Below are 20,000 nucleotides of genomic sequence, written 5' to 3'. Positions count from 1 at the left end.
GTCAGACATCTCTGAGTCAGTGAAAACATTAGTAGACAAGCACACACACGGACATAGTTAGTACACAAGCAGAAGTATTTAGGGTCCACCTTCTATCTCCATCTTCACAATCGCAAATTGGCTCACTTCAAAATTTTACAACACACTCGTTTGGACCGTTTTAGGCCGCAATAAATAAGCCTGAGAAAAGCCTTCGTGGTTCTTCAGAACCTGTGCTGCAGTGGAACCTGTACTGGATGAGGAAACTGTGGCGTAACCGCGGTTCTCCGTGCCGGAGGTTCCCCGTTTCTCTTCTTTCTCGTTTTCTAGACCGCATGACTAAACGGCGGCGCGTGCGAAAGTGGATGTCCCTCTCCGCAATGGGAGTCGTCTCCGGCCCGCCTACTGGCGTCTGTGTGAAGTCCACAGCTGTGCGTGCCGGGGCCTGCTTACGACCAGGCGGAGCCGGGGGGCCGGGGGAGCCACCACTCAATAGTCTTCAGTCTACAGGCAAGGGAACCAGCTGAGAAAGTGCATCCGACTGCTTAAACGCGGCACGATGTAATGATGCGTCACGCCAAAGAAGAAAGGAAGAAAGTATACAACGGCAATCAAGATTAATACCCGAGAAAGAGGGAGAGAAAATGAGATCGAAAGAAATATGTAACTGAACTGAGGATTGACCACAACAGAAGGTACTGTGTGCCGCCCGCCCCCCCGCCCCAAGAGATCGTCGTGGTTACGCATCGCCATGGAAAACGTGCGCCTGCATTCGTTGGCTACCGCTCAGAAAACTAAAGCCCTAAGTCCCATCACAGATTCTCTCTCTCTCTCCGTCACACCCGCACACACACGCACGGCGAGCTAATAACTCAGCAACTCACCCACACCAAACTTGTGCTTGGAGCTGATAAATGTGGATTAAGCTCATTTGGCTGTACAGGCGGTTTAATTATAAAACCACAATGTGGAATCAAAACAAACAGATGTTACGAATATGGCAACCTGTTCAGCTACCCACACAGCTCATCTACAGTACCGCACTCACTTAGGCTAATGAACTTAAGGCTGTGTGTGTGTGTGTGTGTGTGTGCACGTGTGAGAAGAGGGAGAGAGAGTATTATGAAAGATTTTCAGTTAAAGGCCTTGCTGGGTGTTTCTTCTGACAGTTGACTATACTTTCTCTGCCAATTCTACCTCTCTCACACACACACACACACACACACACACACACACTCTCCTCTAACCAAAGTAGCAGTTTCAAGGTAAACCCCATGCCATGAACGCTCTGTGTGACTGACTCGCCAGCATCCACCAACCCCCCTAATCCACTGAGCCAATCCTGCGAGCCTGACAGCACCCTAATGGAAGCACACACTAAGCAAATAGCTCCTTTAATAGTAATAAACTTAATAATAGTCACGATAGAATTCCGATGAAATTATGCTAAAATTATAAAGTGTGGGGAGCAGGATGTTTTCCCACCTCCAGCTGGTCATGAATTCTAATTATGGAGCAGGGAACGCTGGGTCAGAGACACCGTGTACATCGCCACGGCAACAGCGCCATGATTGATGTTGCACACCTGATGGCCAGACAATGCTAAGCCAGCTCTTGTGCAGACTGGGGCATTTACCCGCCATCCTATAAGAGGAAAGAGGGGCCCAGAGGAAAAGCACGTTTATAGTTTAGTAAAGAAATAACAGAATCTCTCACACACACACACACACTCACACACTCACACTCACACACTGGCATACAGGAGGTGGAATGAACTTCCTCTGGCCGAACGTACAGCTGAGACACAGCTGTCTTCACTGACCTAAGCACTTCAAACCGGCACAGGGCCGAGGAGAAACCTCAGAACACACATCGAGACCACTTTACCACCTCACCCTTTTCCAGTAAAAACAGAGCGAGCGCGCGACAGAGAAAGGTTTAGACTCTGGTGGTCTCATGCTGTAACTACACTTCAGCACAGCCACAAAGGCAAGAGTTCTAAACGGCATATTCCACACGTAGGTCAGGACGAGAAGAAAACCAGATCACTGCAAAAGGAAGGTGCGCCGGGGGGGGGGGGGGTCTGAACTCACCGTGCTTTTGTCTTTCAGCAGTTTCTCAATCACCTCAATCAGGTGGTCCTTCTGATCAGCATCCAGACTGAGAGAGAGACAGACAGACAAAACGGTCTAAAATGGAGTTCTATCGGGTCCTCAACAGAGAACATGAAAAGACTGCATTCACTCTGTGAAACAGGAGTGAAACTCTCTCCTGCATTATGAAAAATTCACAATAAATTTCCTACTAATTTTCAAATACTCCCCCCAGCCTAAAAAAATACCAACAGTCGTTGGACGAGGCAGCACAGCATGTCTTGCTAGAAAAATATTCTATTATTTATATTGTAACGTTTCTACCTGTAGAGTTTCTGAATGGCGTGGGCGGCCGTTTTCCTGACGTAGGGCGAAAGGTCAGACGCCGCCTCTTTGATGGCCAACATCATAATGGGTACGATGATGGGTACGCGGATACTGGAGAGAACCCGCAGGGCACTGGCGCGGATCAACTGGTTTGGGTCCTGTGCATGCACGCGCACCCAGAACAACATTTATTCTCCTTTTCCTGCTCATTTGTGATTGTGTTTTCAAGATTCAAATAAGCACTGCTGTTTCGCTTACAGTTGGTCAGCAGAGACCAACACTAATCACTCGTGCTGTGCGTCATTACAACCCCTAAATAGTGGGATCCGCTTCCTGCTGGCTTTGACCCAAAGCATGCTGGGAAGTGTGCGCAGGTTACCTTGAGGGCACGCTGGAAGGTGCTGATTGACAGTAGGGCAAGATCCTGCTGTTCCTCCGCATAACGGACCAGGTACACATACACTAGCTTCTTCAGCTAGGGCGGGGGGGCGCACACACACACACACACACACACACACACACACACACACACACACACACACACACACAACCTTTTCACCCTGATGCATTTATTTTCTGCTTCTCACTTTCACTCCCTCACCTGCTTCTTCTGCGCGCAAAGCTGCAGGCGCAGGCGCGAAGAGAAAAGAACAAAGAGGAGGCGATCAGAGGTGCTCGCACTCCGCTAGAGGGCAAGGGTCAAAAGGTCAGCCCCGGGATAATTGCGCCCGGGGTCACGGTGTGACGAGGGGGCCGCGATGCGCGGCCGGGCATTCCATCATCATCATCGCGGTGCCAATTAACAGCGAAGCGAAACACATCAGTCACTTTTTAAACGTGGACATTATCCATCTGGCCTGCGGTTAATCACATCTCATACGGTCGTGCCAGGACCGGAGCATTCCCACGCATCTCAACGAGCCCGCAGCTGGGAAAAAAAGGAAACGAGGCAGAAGAACCGCGGAGAACTGACCACCACGAAGGCCACCGCTAACGCCACCGTGCAGTGTGGGTGTCTGTCTGAATGTGTGTAAAGGGGAGAGAGAGAGAGAGAGAGAGAGAGAGAGAGAGAGAGAGAGAGAAAGAGAAACACGTGTGCATTTGTGTGAAAGAGAAAGTATACGCATGTCAGAAGAGCGGATCAACACCCGTTTCCGAAGCGTCTTTGTATGTTTCTGCATGTTTTGAAACAGGACGGTGGCAACTGAAGGAACTATGGCACAAGGTCTGTGTGCGTGTGTGTGTGTGTGTGTGTTACCTCGAGGTTCTTGTTTGCAACATTTTTCACCACTGCAGGGAACAGCTCTGATGCGTTCTTGCCCTTGGCTATCAGCTGTGAAACACAAGGCCAACATGCCCGCAGAGATTAGCCGTCTGTGGAGGGGCCTGTGTACACCACACACAACCCACCAACACACACTCGACATACTGAAAACGGGTAATAAACTAAGAGTTTTAATACACCCCTCCCACACACACACACACACACCCCTCACTTACCCCCACCACCCTCTTCATGGCCTCCAGTTTGAGGGACTCCTTGCTGCTCTCCAGCATCTCCTTCAGGTCCTCGTTCCTGGAAAAGATTCAATTCGGCCCGATTCATTGCACCCTGAAACCCGTCTGACACACAGCCTCACACTCACACTTCCTTTTCCCTCCAGACAGATTCATTTCACAGCGATTCACCCAACTCAGATTCATCCGACGCGCCCGAATCACTTCAGGGCCGAATTCAATCAAGCGAGTGCAAGGGTTGAGTCAAACAGTAAAACACAACTTGTACCCCCCACAACCGCAACCCACCCACCCACCCACACAGACATCCAAGCCAGTATCCCACACACTGTCTATAGCCCCATATGTTGGCCATATCCTTCTGCCACCGTCTACACCCAGCCCATAATCCCCCTGGACATAACGGCCAAACTAAAATGGCCACAGCACAGGCTGTGTAAACCAGCAAGCTGAGCACAGAGCCCAGGCCGAGCACACCGCGAGCAAGACAGACACAAAGCGGATGAGATTAGCTGCTCCGCCCGAACAAGTTCATAAATCTCAAACACGTGTCCAGCTGATTTGTGCACAGGCTCTGTGGAGGATTGGGCCTTTCAAAAATAGCAAAGCGGCAGGTTTTGCTCTGCGGGTTTGCCTTAATGAATATGCAATTTGATGTAATTCTATCAAAGGGTGTAAAATTCAGGGCGGCATCAATGCAAATAGGTTAGTTTAGCATCCGCAAGGTGATTTGCCAAAAGTATTGTTGAGAATGGAGATTGTGTGTGTACGTTAATATGTCGGGGTGGGGGTGGGGGGTTATAGCATTTCACAGCAGCTGCTGTTTTGAGAAAGAGCACAGATTTCACAGCTGCAAGCAATGCCACTTTGGTTTTATTTATTTATTTTCTTGTGTTAATTGTTCGTGTGTGTGTTTGAACACAACTTTCTCAGCTGTTCCATGTGTTTTAGCCACAGTTCTGACTTTTTCATTCATTCATTATTTATTTATTTATTGTTTTTAACCCTGTAGCTCCTAAAGATGCTTATAATTTAAATTCTGTTTACTTACGTTTCTCCTTTGAGATACAAACTCACCGTGCCTACAGAGAACATTTAACACACTCAGGGAAATACTGTCTTGGCATGTCATCTCCTTAGCGTGAGAACAGAGATTTTCTCTTAAAACTATTTTGAAAATTTACAGAAACACAACCAAACGGCCCTCGGGTCATTTGAAAGCGCAATGAGAGGACACCCAGCCTGGGGAGTGACCAGCGTGGCTCGCTTGGTCAGGAGGGCAGAGCTGAACGGCTCTGTGCCTCCTTAAGTTCACCTGTTCCTACGCAAACCCCGAGAACTGAACTGCTCTCGCCCAAAATAGCAACGACGGCATCAGACACACTTATCCAACACCACTTACAAAAGGCTCCTAAACTCCTGAGTGGAGCCTTAATACTCAAACAGCAACATCTTCCCAATCTGTTTACCCTACTGAACCACTACGCCAAGCTCAGAGTGCACATGCAGCAAAACAACCAAAATCAGACCTTGTTCTAACATTGTTCTAACATTGGACTGCTGGATGCTCCAGCATCTATAATGGATGCGCATTTTTCAGCCTCCTTAGGGAATCTAGACTAAATGGCCTGAAAATGGTTGCTTAGCCCATAAGGTCATTAATATTGGCGAGAGTTCAGCAGACAACACGTACACTGCCGTTCTGGCAACAATACTTACATTATCACGAGAAATAAATAAACAAATAAATAAATAAATGCCCGACTTGCAGGTAGCCTGTTTTTTTTCCAACTACGGAATGTGAAGATGGAGAACTACAGTCAGTCCCACTGTGCTCCGTCCTCAAAACAAGGTTCTCTATGGCAACGCACACGTCAGCCTAGTGCCTTCTCACGTTGGCTTTTGTGGCTTCCCAAAGAAGCGCCGTCGACCAGCATTAAACGGTAGAGCGGCTGATCACAGCTAACGCGTGCTCTCAGTTAAGTCAGCTCAACGCCGTTTAGTCCTTTGCTCAGAAGCAGGTGTGGTTGGTAAGGTGACTACACACTCGCACCTGTAAACGCTGAGAAGAATTTTTTTTTTGGGTCTTATGTGAACATGAACCAGAGTTGAAATTCCACATTATTTTATCTAGAAATTTGTCAAGACTAAATCTTGCAACATCACTTACCTGTGAGTGAATTAAAATCAACATCAATGCACAGGTCATGCTGACTTACACCTTACAGAAACGGCCGGCAAGGTGTCGGCATCCTGAACCTGGCAGTGTTGCATCAGCAGTAAGATAGTAGGCTGTAGGTGTGATAGAGGGTAAAGTTCCTTTCAGCAACTCGGCTACTGAAAGGGGCTTAAGCACTAAACACTCCCTACTGGTCAGTGGTGTACGTAAGCACCAGTGCCAAAGCAGCGGGGTTAAGCCCCCTCTCAGAGGAGGCCAAAACTTCGCCAATGCACCATGGTGTTATACCCTTCGTTCCTGGTCTCCTCCGGGCCTCTGTAGCTGCGGGGGTCGTTGAGGGCACGCTCCTCGAGGCTGAGGTCCGAGCGCAGCGCGAGCTGCAGATTCTCGGCGGAGACCCTCGCCGTCCGCATGACCCCTAACGCATCCGAACGCAGGCCAGAAAGACTCCTGCTCATCTCGCCCGCAGCACGCCGTGTACAGAAGCCTGCGGGTTTCGCAACCGCGCACGAGGCACAAACAGCGTCCGACGAGTCCAACGGTGTTAAAGATGCACGTTTCGCAAGACAAGTCTGTGCACGGCCCCGATCCAAACGGGAAAGGCACCGCTTCTAAAAAGTCCCAAGAAGAAAAAGAGCAGAAGAGAGAGATAAAAACAAATCCCGATTCCGATTCACGAACAAATCCTGACTCGGCTAAACTCTCCTTTAGGCTGGGGGCCAATCACTGCCGCCCTCCTAAACCCAGTACCAGCTCATCCTCTGTCGCTTGCTTCCTCTCCCCGTCAGTTCGGGCGCCACGTGAGACGCGCTCACGCCGCTCAATCAATTATGCACCACGAGTTGTGCGAGGAAGAAGCAGGAAGCTGGACGCACGGGCCAAGCTTCTCCGCCCTCGGCCACCACAGCTACTTTCAGGCTCCGCCTCCAAGCTGGGGGCTTCTTTGCCAGCGCCTGGGGTGGGAGCCTGTGGGACTGAGCCTCGTCCAGCCGGTTTCCTGTTAAGCATTAACTTTACAGGCACCGCCTTTAAATAGCACATGCAAGCATTAAAAGGGAGCAGCCGTTGCAAATGCTGGAGAACCACAATGAAGTCACTAAGGAGATGCAGTCATCGGTCGGTCGGGGCAGGGGGGTCATGTCATCTTCCTGAAGAGTACAAGTCTTGCGAGGCTCCAGGACTTCACCCCCTACATATCCCAGGCTCCTTGGCCCTCCCGTCTAGTGGAAGTATAGTCTTATCTAGGTTGGTTATCTAGGTAAACAGTGAGTCAGCCTTTCGTCACCGTAGCGGCACGAGCGCTCTTGTGGCGCCGGACCCGTCCCTGCAGGTCTGCCGGGCCTGATAACAGCCCGGTCCAGAGAGAAAACGTGCCACGCCTTCCTCTCAGACACAATGGTCAGCATAAACTCAACTTCTGACCCTAAAATGGCCTCCCATTGATGAACATTCAGCAGAATTACAGTAACAAGACACACCCGTGCCATTGTAGCCCAAAGTCACATTTACCCGAGAGGTCTAACCCGTCCAGGAGAGGACCAGGAACAGGCAGTCACCTACAGCTCTTGCATCGCCTGCTCTGGCCTTAAATCATCCATCAAGTCCCAGTCCAGCTAGAAGACAGCCACAGCACGATCAGGCCGTGGCCTACAGTTCTGGTATCGCCTACTGCAGCCTTTCCCCTCAGCGAACACTCCGGCAGTGCCGCTTCCCCTCCACACGAGCTTCAACAGCCCTCTCAACTCGCGTGTGTTAATGACATCACGCTACAAGAGCCTACTTCGGCCTAATATGGCCCGGTAATAGCTGCAGTTGTGCACGTGTGTGTGGGGGGGGAGAGGGAGAGAGAGAGAGAGAGAGAGAGAGAGAGAGAGAGAGAGAGAGAGAGAGAGAGAGAGAGAGAGAGAGAGAGAGAGAGATCAATAAAACAGAAGGAGCTGCTACATAATCAAAAGCTGAACGGGTCATAGTCGTCTCGCGCGGTATGACAGTGTTTAGATGGGTTCAGATTAGGCCTTAACATCTGCTGCTATTCCAACCACACTGCCCTTCAACGGCATCCACCCCCACCATAACGATTCAGCCCCTTCCCGGCTCGGTTCTGACCACTGTTTCTGGGCTTTGGTGCGGTTTTTATTAAGGTTCAGATTGGAAGTTTTTTTGTTGTTTATTTTTAATGTGATCCATTTTATTTTGCACAAGTTTAACGAAAGACGTGCAGAACGTGTCAAACTCCTTTACAAATAAGTCAGCAAGTCAAATAGACTTTAATAATGTTTTTGCTTATTTTGCAACAGCCTCATTCAGCACAACATCCAACGTCTGCTCATGTGGCGGGAGAACTGGGTTTTTAATTTCCCATGCATGCATAATGTAGTGTGCTTTTACTGGAACAAAATTCTTTTGCTAGTGATGTCCAGTTATCTGTCAATGTCAGCGACCTGTGCAAATCTTCTTAAACGTTTAGCCTTATTATCCCTACATCTTTTCACCACACATGAAAGTTCGTACTACGGCATGCACACATTCAACAGTGACTGGAACGCCTCGTAACCCGCAGCTTGAAAGGGACGAACGCCTAACGCCATGTTTCTGTTACTGCTCAAGCACGGTCAAAGGTAGGAGAGGGATTGGCTTCAAACGCTGCTGGAAGCGTCTAAGTACAGCTGCTGGTAGTTGTTTTTCTCATAGCGACGTTTCCGATACGTTCACTGTTAACCCTTCGAAGATGAGGCGTCGTATCAGGTGTATATCCAGGTGAATAAAGTAATTTTTGCATGACACTTTCAGCAACCTATAGAGATTTTTTTTAAAACCAAGGACATGATTTTCATATTTAATAAAAGTGTAAAATTGCCACAATTTAGAGATTTAAAATATGGGGGGTGAGCAGTTTCAAGACAGTAAGATGCCATTTCAAAACAGCTAATTCTGCTGCTTTTGGCATCAATGAACAGATTGGCCAAAAGAAAATTAAAAAAAAAAACAAGCAAACCAACATCACACCACTGTGAACACACCACTGCTGAATGGCTGATTTTGGTTTAAGTTCAAAACCATTACATCACTCATATGGAAATACACACACACACACACACACACACACACACACACACACACACACACACACACACACACACCTTGGACATGTGAATAGAGACTGGAGGTGAGTGATGGAGAAGGGTTTTGGCATGACCCAGCCCTGCACACATTACCTCTCAGTTCCAGTCACACAACATACACAGGCCCTCACAGACAAGACCTGCAGGCCTACTCTGTGCAAGCGTGGGTATGACTGTATTAAAATGCATATAAGCAAAATGTGTGTATGTCTCTACAATGAGCATTTGTCTGTACTGTGAAGGCATGCGTGTGTGTGTGTGTGTGTGTGTGTGTGTGTGTGTGTGTGTGTGTGCGCACGCGATGGTGGTGGTCCTGTGCCAGCTCATGATCATGGGCTACGGATCTCAGTCATGTGAATGAGAGCCTGCTGACTCAATTAGAACTAAACAGCATTAAACCCCCTTGACAGACAGACAGACAGACAGACAGGCCTCACTTTCCACCAACACTCAGGAACTACTACACGAACCTAAACCTTCATCTAAGGCATTCTTTCACCAACTCCTGTAACTTTCATACACAGACCCAACCTCTCACTTTCTCCCTCATTCAAACACCAACATACTCTCAAACTTTCTATACACTCACCAGTTATTAACTCTCAAACTTTCTATACACTCACCAGTTATTAACTCTCAAACTTTCTATACACTCACCAGTTATTAACTCTCAAACTTTCTATACACTCACCAGTTATTAACTCTCAAACTTTCTATACACTCACCAGTTATTAACTCTCAAACTTTCTATACACTCACCAGTTATTAACTCTCAAACTTTCTATACACTCACCAGTTATTAACTCTCAAACTTTCTATACACTCACCAGTTATTAACTCTCAAACTTTCTATACACTCACCAGTTATTAACTCTCAAACTTTCTATACACTCACCAGTTATTAACTCTCAAACTTTCTATACACTCACCAGTTATTAACTCTCAAACTTTCTATACACTCACCAGTTATTAACTCTCAAACTTTCTATACACTCACCAGTTATTAACTCTCAAACTTTCTATACACTCACCAGTTATTAACTCTCAAACTTTCTATACACTCACCAGTTATTAACTCTCAAACTTTCTATACACTCACCAGTTATTAACTCTCAAACTTTCTATACACTCACCAGTTATTAACTCTCAAACTTTCTATACACTCACCAGTTATTAACTCTCAAACTTTCTATACACTCACCAGTTATTAACTCTCAAACTTTCTATACACTCACCAGTTATTAACTCTCAAACTTTCTATACACTCACCAGTTATTAACACTTCATATACAATGGTCCATTTCATTTTCTCCTGTTCACCTGCTCCCAGCACACCTGGCTCAACTCATCGGTTAATTAACCAGCCCTGCTGAGTTTATAATGGGCGCTTAAAGTCAGGGAAAGTCTAAACTGAGGTGCAGCGCTACTCTGAGACAGTGAACCGCTGGGATGCCCCCCACACTCCAGTGTTCAGCAGCAGAACATAATCTTCAGCCTAGTGCCAGCTATAGACATTAAACAGCATGAAAATGAACCAGCGTCAGCACTAAACTGAAGCCTTATCATGTGGGACAAACCAAGACTCAATACTGACAGCCTACTACCACCTACTGGCGTATCAGAAATAAATATTTCGTTCACCACATTCAGGGCCAAGAGCATCTCTAAAGGAGTCGTTTAGCATCAAGGTCTTAAGCCATTTGTGGTAATCTGTCACAAAAAAGAAGCATCTAGATTAGTACTATAAGAAGCGGAGGATTTATGAGCTCCTATCTGCAGCGGAGGAATGATAGCGTTAGTGTCTTTATAAGCATCATGTTTAACGGTGGTCAGACTGCCCCCGGCCCCTCCACCGTTTACACGCTTCACGAATTACTTGAAGGATGCGCTCAAAAAGCGCATAACGTCGCATAAACTCGCAGTTAGAAATTGTGTGACGTGTCAAACCCTATGTGGGCAGTTCACGTTACTTGACCGTGAATGTCGCTAATGCTTTGATTCTTTTAAAGTTTAATTCATGCTTTTTTACTGGACAACACAGAAAACTGAGAAAGACCAGAACGATAGACAGACAGAAGGTCTCAGTTGCGGGTGTAGCCAGACGCGGCTGAGCTGGCTAGGCTAGCGCGATAGCCCGGCACCCCACGGCGCATGAACGCTAGCAGCACAAAAACACTCGGCGTCAGCGGGGACATTTCTTTTGAACCTGCCAGGTTTACCTCTTGAAGTCGGTGCTGAACAGGCCGAAGCCTGCTCCACCCGCGGTCGGAGTCTCCTGTCCGACCTCCACGCCGCTGTCCGCGCCTCCCTGCTCACCGTAACACAAACTGTTCGCCATCCCCAACAGCGTGCGCGACGCTTATACGCAATACGCGGTAATAAGGTAGCGAGGCACAAATGAAATGTGACTGAATTGTGCTGTTAGAGCTTCGCAAGTTCAAGATAATGAAACAAAACAAAAAAAAAACTTTTGCTAGGATGTCCAAGTTTTTTTTTATTCCTTCTTCCACGCACGGCCGGAAGTATGAGTTGGAGAAGTTTAAGTCACATGACAAAAGTTGACGTCACGCACACGGGCACCTGACCTGCTCAACTTTTTTTTTTAATTCCACCATGAGGCGCAAGAAAGATCCTCTCCCTTAGAATGAAAATTTTATACATGCAATATAAAGGGGAAAAAAAAACAAGCAGTGACAGGATAATAAACGTATACCGACAATAATTCTGCAAATTTTATGTACATGTATAATTCTCTATGAACGTTTATCTAAGCAGATTCTGGTCAGTCAGACTGGATGTGAACGAGGAGACGATCCAGTCTGTGTAATAGTAGCCTGTGTTGTGGTCTATGGCTTCAAAAGCTACACAAGCAAGAAGAAAGAGGAAAATAAATTAAACAAGGGGTGAATCATGCATTTAGGAGGCCGCTCTGGTCAGGGACCCACTGGCTCGGTCAGGAACTCATCACTGAATAAACAAACAAAAAGAATACACATAGTCTGAACAGGACTATAGTCTGCAAATGATTGCTAAAATGCCTTGACCACTTATGAAATACAAAACTAAATTAGGAGTTTTACATATTATCCTTTTAGCTCGTGATTGTTTCTCTTGCTGCAGTTTTCATTTCTAAAAGTCAAGTTTATTTCTATAAAATAATGTTGTCACAAAGCAGCTTTACACAAGTCCAAGTCCAAGCCCCCAGTGAGCAAGGCGAGAGTGGCAAGGAGAAACTCCCATGAGGAAGAGAATGAGGAAGAAACCTTGAGAGGAACCAAGACTCAAAGGGAGGTGGCATCCTCCTATGGCTGACACCGGACAAAATAAGCAGTAAGAACAAGTTAGTAATTGAAGGCTATTCTGGGTTCCTAGGAGTCGTAGTCTGGTTTCAAACAGTGTAAATGTCTAAAACTCACCTGGCACAGGAGAGATCCAGGAACAACTGCCCAGTCTGCCTCAGTGTTCGGGGGTGGAAGGGGACCTATCTTATTTCACAACGTGCCAAACAAAAATAGAAACTACTAATAACGAACGTGTTATTTTAGTGATCTCTATCTACATTTGTGGCATTTAGCTGACGCTTTTATCCAAAGCAACTTACAATTATGAGCGAGTACAACTTGAGCAATTGATATTTGATATACGGGCGAATACGGGTGGACTAAATGCCAAAAAAAAAAAAAACCCGGTTCAAACGTTTTTAAAATCTGTTGGTGGGAGAATCCTGCCGTTACTGGGGCATAATAAACCTAAATTATAGCCTAAGCGGTTATTCCGGCCATGTGCACGACTTTTGTATTACGTCTAGCTCTTTACGTAACGAAGCTCCAGAACTTGGCCAGCAGGTGGAGCTATACGAGCGGTAACGACACCGCTTTGAAAAATGGCAACGTGATACGGAATAACTGATCACAGTAACGTAAAAGTAATTCAGCTTGGAGCAAACACGTGTCTGAATCTCCCTTTGGAAACTGGGAACTGTTCCCTGACGCGTGTCACACTGGGAACTCCTGCACAGTTTTCTATGGTGTGCTCTTTCTACTCTGCCCACACATTTCCCTTCAGGGGTTAACAGAACACACCAGTTACTTTCTCAGAAACGTCTCACTGGCACCCATCTCGTAGGTGCGTGTTATAGATGTACAGCACAGGAGCGTCGGCTCTACAGACCTTCCCCGGGCTCAGCCCTGATGCCCACTGCAGTTACTAGGAGCCAGGTATGCAAGCACTCCAGAACCGGTAGCACATCCCCTACCGGTGCGCACTACGCTATCTATAAATACATCCGTTGGTGCTTGCCATAGTGCGAGTAATGATACTGTAGCAGAATTACTGTGTTTAATGTACAGATGAAATTCGCAGGGTTTTAACGCTTATCAGTGCAGACGACTTGAGTACAGCCCTACTCTCTGGTGTACACTGCTTTCCATTACTGAACCAATTCTGCACATAAACTTTATCAGATTTATATTGCTGTGTGTTGTTGTTGTATGTGGTCTTATGTTAGTATTTGTTGAATGTTGCAGCACAAGCCTGCTAGAAAGGATTTCTTTCCCATTTGTGTATATACAGGCGTATTTTATAAAGACAATAAAATCGAATTTAATTGGAAGTCGTTTAGACTTTTCACCACAAGAGGACAGTTAAGAGATATCAACGTCTTATCTTCAGAGTATATCAGCACCCTTGTTTCAAAGTGGTGACATATCTGCATGACCTCAGAATGGCCTCTCCATTTTAAAGGTTTAGAGAGGTGAAGATTCAATCTTTAAACTTTCAACAGACTCCTCAGATCTCTGAACTGGCCGTTTGTGAGTGTACATAGAGGTCTGTCCTCAGGGTTATGTATGTGTGCAAACGTGTGCAGGGGGGTCGAGGTTTACCTACAGGAGTGAGTGTGTGTGGGGGGGGCAGATGGAGGTATATCTGCACAGATTTGTGTGTGCATATGCATAGTCAAAGGTAAGGTGATCTTTTCTGCTAATGTTTATGGTGTACTGGGGTCAGAGGGCATGCAGGGGAAGACTGAACTTGGATTAGATTTTACATCGCTTTGCCGCACAACCTTGAGACTATCAGCACTGAACCAACACCAGACAATGCATACATACCTGCATCTGGTCTACAGAAAAATGCACAAAGAGTAAAATGTATAACACACACACACACACACACACACACACACACACACACACAGAAACGTTTTTCATATTGTGTTACTCAAATGACATCTCCAGACCTAAACAAGTAAAGTAGTGTGATCTTTCGTCCTGTTTCTCTTTCTCCATTTCTGTGTGTTCGTGTGGGAGTCATGTAATGGGAATATTTTCCACTGATCCTGTTACCCAGGCTGTAGTAGGAGGGCCTGATGGATATGATAACAAACCAAACACTATTTTCACACTCTCTTACAATGTTGCAGTACCAGAGAAGGAAAGAGGGAGAAACAGAGAGAGAGAGCGAGAGAGAGAGAGAAAGAGAGAGATAACTCATTCACACAGTGTTGCAACTCACAAACCCCTTAAAAAGAGGTCAGGTACCCACTTGGCCCCGCCCACCCTTATGCGTCCTCCACATGCTCTGCCAATGCGCTCATCACTCTGTACCACATGGATCTGATGCACTGCTTCCCGAGTGTAGACAACACTCTCACAACATTCCAGAACATTCTATGTTCTAAATATTCCACACTGGGGACAGAGGGCTCAGAGCTGAGACCTCCTAAAGTATCTTATTTAACTGCTACAGTCAGAAAGACAAGCTATGAGAGTCTTCCCCCCTCCCATAGCAACGGGACGTCCAGATGGCTTTGAGTTTCCAAATATTCCAATTCACACTTGGCCATAAGCATTCTCTCAGTGTAAGCATTAAGCATGCAGTAAGCATTCTCTCAGTGTTGAGAGAAATTTACAGACGGGTGAAAATACAGTGGAACAAAACTGCCTGCTGAGAGAGAAAGAAAAAAAAAATCAAGATCAAGTTCTGTTAGTTTTGGCAGAAAAAGGTTTGACTGTTTGGCTCAGAGAAGGAGAGGAAAACAAGGGCTTAATCTCTCACACACCACAGCCCTGCGCCAAGATTAACCAGTAACCTTCTCCACTGGCCTCGTTTTCACTGGAAAAAGAAAAACTCTGTCTCTTGCTCACACTTACAAACACATACAAACAGACACAGACAGCCTTTGCTCTGTGCTGTTTAATCTTCGTACTGTAAACTGGTACAAAGTTGTGTTTATCACAGGCGAATGTCACAGGAAATGATACCGCCATCCGTCTTGCTGCGTGCGGACGACTTCGTGCCTCTCTTTTTTTTTCTCGCTCGCTCACTCGCTTACTCATTCTCGTTTTATCGAGCAAGCTTCTTCTCAAAGCAAAGGATCAGAGACCGTTGTCAAAAACACAGGCGACGGTTAAACGGGACTCTGTATGAACTTATATTGACCGTATAGTATTTTGGGAGAGCCTGCATGAAGTCAAAATTGCACACACACTCACACATACACACACGTGTATATTTTTGCGTGTGTGTGTGTGTGCTCGTTTTTTTTTGCAAGCCCATCAGTTCCGCTCCTTTATCGCTCCATCCATCCACTCCTCCGTCTCATCCCTCTCTCGCTCCTTTCCATGGTCCCCTTTCAGCAGGTTCACTCCTCTTTATCTCTGTCTGCTCACTCCTGAGCTGGCGTATGCTGACACCCTTCCAGACAGCAGTCAGATCCAGACCCACGCTGTAGACGTGCTGAACTATAGGTCTTCAGTGGGCTGGGAGGGTCTTCTTAGGCTGCAGTTCCAATCTGCATCTCTAGGGGGAGCTCAGCCCCACTGTAAAGATAATTCCCATTCCCAGTCTAAGGAGGGAAACACACAACCTTGCTTTGCTTTTCTCCGTTATAAAGCAGTGGTTAGAAGCCACTGATCATACATTCATTACGCCTGTACCTTAAAGTGCTGGATAATTAAATCTAAATGTATGTGTAAAATCGGCTCAAGACATTTGCTGTGAGCGTTCAAATAGAAATTAATCTAAACTACATTAGCATATTCTCTCTCTCTCTCTCTCACTCTCACTCACTCACACACATACACACACACACACACACACACACACACACACACACACACACACACACGGGCACATAGCTATCCCAGAACATATAGAGAGTGCTTCTAAGGGACTGTGCATAAGAATGTGGGGGTTTTAGGAGAGCTCTACCACAGGGAGCAATAGGTGAAATAGTCTGGATAAGGTTTAGGGTCATGGAGTCAGTGACCCCAGTGCTCTTTCTCATGGTATCTCCTCTCTCTCTCTCTCTCTCTCTCTCTCTCTCTCTCTCTCTCTCTCTCTCTCTCTCTCTCTTTATCCTTTGATATCATTTTTCTTTTGTTCCCCGTGTCCTTCTGACATTGCTGTAAAATGTTCTGCTCCCATGAGAACAAGGATTTCCCAGTGCTTCAGTGATCAGCTGCACCTGCCCTCCTAATCACATACACACACACACACGCACACACACACACACACACACACACACGCACACACACACACACACACACACACACACACACACACACACTCACACATACACTCACACACACACACACATACACACACACACACACACATACACACACACACACACACACACACACACACTCACACACACACACACACACACACACACACACACACACTCACACACACACACACACACACACACACACACACACACACACACACACACACACACACTGACAGTGATATATGGAGGGTGGCTTGGTCCATTTTGTAAACAAAGTGCAGGTCAAAGTAAGCTGACTCCCGTCCACCCTCTACTAACACACAAACTGATGGTCTCTGATTGTCTCAGCACCTCCTCTATGAGTGTCTGTGTGTGTGAGTGTGTGTGAGTGTGTGTGTGTGTGTGTGTGTGAGTGTGTGTGTGTGTGTGTGTGTGTGTGTGTGTGTGTGTGTGTGTGTGTGTGTGTGAGTGTGTGTGTGTGTGTGTGTGTGTGTGTGTGTGTGTGTGTGTGTGTGTGTGTGTGAGTGTGTGGGTTATCTGATCTGAGCTTTTTGAATTACACGGGTCAGACCTCCTCTCTACTTCTCTTCATGTCTTTGTCGCCTTTGGTCTGTCAGGCTAGCCGGTCCTGTATCCTCCGAGTTGTTGTCAGCTGATATCTGTGAAGAAGACTGAACAGTCTGGGTTCAGTGTTCAGATCAGTGGGCAGACTGAAACAGAAGTAAAGAGAAAGACTCGAGACAAAGAGAAACCGTATGGATGGAGGAGGGTTTTCCCATTATACAGAAATCCACAAATGATTGGAAGACACGGATAACCTTAAACACCTGCTTCACACACACCATCTTTCTCTATACCTCCTACAAGAAGTGAGAAGTGAAGAGGAACGTTAGCCAAGTGTTAGATCTCAGCTGCTACTCAGATGAGACTCGGGCGAGATCAGGGTTTGGAGGATGGTTTTCCTCTGCTGTACGAGTTTGTTTTGCATTTCGGCCTTCAACACAGAACACTGCCTTGCCCTGGTGTTTCATAAGTACCAAAACCTCTCTAGATATTCTTTTACTAAAACACATCTTTAACATCTGCAACATCTGACCTCTGTGCTGCATATAGAGACCCTGACAGATACATCTGTTTAAAGGTTTTGTGGTGTGGGAGAAAGACAGATTTTCTGTGCTATTAACACATTCAGAAAACAAGCAAAAATATTTTTATGTAATTTGGAAAACTGAAACAAAATAAAAAATATTATAGGAAACAATTTTACAGTAATCTAAAACAAAACGAACCAATTACAGGAAATCATTTTTTAAACATTTTAATGAAAAGTAATTTAATGGTTTACCTTATGTTTTTGTGAAGAAAATTAACAATCAGAGGTATTTTCAGATCATGATAACCAATGAATTTTATTCGATATAATGTTTTCAATGTTTAACATACTGTATATAATAGTAGCATAAAACTATTTTTAAAAGTACCTATAAACTCTACCTACCTAAGCAGAGTTTTTATAATATAGATGCTTCCTGTAGTAACACATTAGCGACACACACAGATTTCGCTGGATATCTTTCTTATATCTGTTAAAATAGTCAATGAAAGCGTTGACTAAGAAACCAGACCTTGAATCTGTCAAACTACAGGTCGTGTCAAATTTCCCTTTCATCTGACAGCTAAATTCGTTTCTGCACATGAACCGAATTCATTAATTATTTCAATCAGGACACAAGCATGTTCACAGTTCTAAGACTGTGTTAGTAAAAGTGATAAATGATTCATTACTGGCTTCAGATCAGTGGTGTGTCACAGTTCTAAGACTGTGTTAGTAAAAGTGATAAATTATTCATTACTGGCCTCAGATCAGCGTTGTGTCTTCTTTCTTGTTCTACTTGATGTCTGTGTAGCTTTTGAAGCCATAGACCACAACACAGGCTTCTATTACACAGACTGGATCGTCTCCTCGTTCACATCCAGTCTGACTGACCAGAATCTGCTTAGATAAATGTTCATAGAGAATTATACATGTACACAAAGGACAAGTTTGGTGCCAGCAACAGCTGAAAACATATTTTTAACAGCTTTGATATCATTGTTGCATTTATTTATTTAAGCCAATTCTCCTATTACTTTTTAAACTATTATTACTATTAACTATGAAACTTTTATTATTATTAATATTTAAACTTTGTATCTATTTTAAATTTCTATTATCATTGCTATATGTATTTTTCCCAGTTTTATGTTCATGTGATCTTATTATGTACATCATTACATCTCTTCTGTCTTTTAAATCTCTGTGAAGCATTTTGAGTTCATTCTTGCATAAAAAAATGCTTCACAAATAAAGCGTATTATTATTATTATTATTATTATTATTATTATTATTATTATTAATAATAATAATAATAATAATAATAATGATGCTCACATGGACAACATTACTAGAACAGCCTACTTACATCGGTCACGCTCTGCAAAGCTAAATGATGCAGAAAAACTAGTCCATGTGTTAATCAGCTCGGAGTTAAACCATTGCCTTACTGTTTGGCTGTAACCTGAAGAAAAGTGATTCCTAGAATTCCAAAAACTACAGCTAAACGGAGATGTTTTCCCCTTTTACAGGATTACTCAGGATCAGTGCTCCAGACGGCTGTAGAGGGGCTCTCAGGGGCCCCTCACGTCTGTGCAACATTCCGGATCTCCATTCTAGCTACACTGCAACACATCGATCCACACGCACATCTAAATGCATCAGGCATGGCATCACAGCGTCCGAGGGAGTATGCGCACCGTATCACACTAATGAAAGTACCTAAGTTGCTCTGGATACGAGCGTCTAGCCAGCGCTGAATGTGGGAACGAGTGAATGCTGGTGTGAGACTGTGGCGTGCTTCTCCTGCCCGTGGCCCACCACCGGTCACGTCTCCATGGGGACGCTGTCCAGGCTCCTCCTTCTCGACCCACTGGCGCAGACGCTCACTTTTGTGAAGATTCCTTTGCAAATTAGCAGACCAACCCTACTTAAATGCCATTGACTATCATAATATACTGTGCTTTTATCACTACTATAATAAACTCTGTATCTTATTTTCAATGGTTATTACTGTTTGTTTGTTTGTTTGTTTGTTTATTCTTGTTTGTATTAACTCTCCTCTCCAGTGTTGCCTGAAGGATGGCTTTCCCGCTCACTCCCAGGGAGAGTGTCTTTAGCTTGCTCAGGAAATGAAAACATGGCACTGCTCCCAAAATGGAACAAAGTGTTT

At 45.4% G+C, this 20,000-nt stretch overlaps 1 protein-coding gene across 1 annotated transcript in view; it reads right to left on the bottom strand.

Annotated features, from left to right (window-relative positions):
* Positions 1-11,756, bottom strand: part of ap3b1a (adaptor related protein complex 3 subunit beta 1a) — an 84,806-nt gene extending 73,050 nt beyond the window's left edge. Inside the window, exons 1-6 of the mRNA XM_035521494.1 lie at positions 11,438-11,756; positions 3,900-3,975; positions 3,658-3,732; positions 2,779-2,874; positions 2,397-2,557; positions 2,073-2,139 (exon numbers count right to left, since the gene is read on the bottom strand). Coding sequence (XP_035377387.1) covers positions 2,073-2,139; positions 2,397-2,557; positions 2,779-2,874; positions 3,658-3,732; positions 3,900-3,975; positions 11,438-11,556 — 594 coding nt within the window. The 5' untranslated portion in view covers positions 11,557-11,756. The remainder of the gene's footprint in view (positions 1-2,072; positions 2,140-2,396; positions 2,558-2,778; positions 2,875-3,657; positions 3,733-3,899; positions 3,976-11,437) is intronic.
* Between the last annotated feature and the right edge of the window lie 8,244 nt (positions 11,757-20,000).

Source organism: Electrophorus electricus, chromosome 22 (assembly GCF_013358815.1).
Source record: "Electrophorus electricus isolate fEleEle1 chromosome 22, fEleEle1.pri, whole genome shotgun sequence".
Lineage (NCBI taxonomy): Eukaryota > Metazoa > Chordata > Actinopteri > Gymnotiformes > Gymnotidae > Electrophorus > Electrophorus electricus.
The sequence above is the reverse complement of the archived record's forward strand: the minus strand, read 5'-3'. Positions and strand labels throughout refer to the sequence as shown.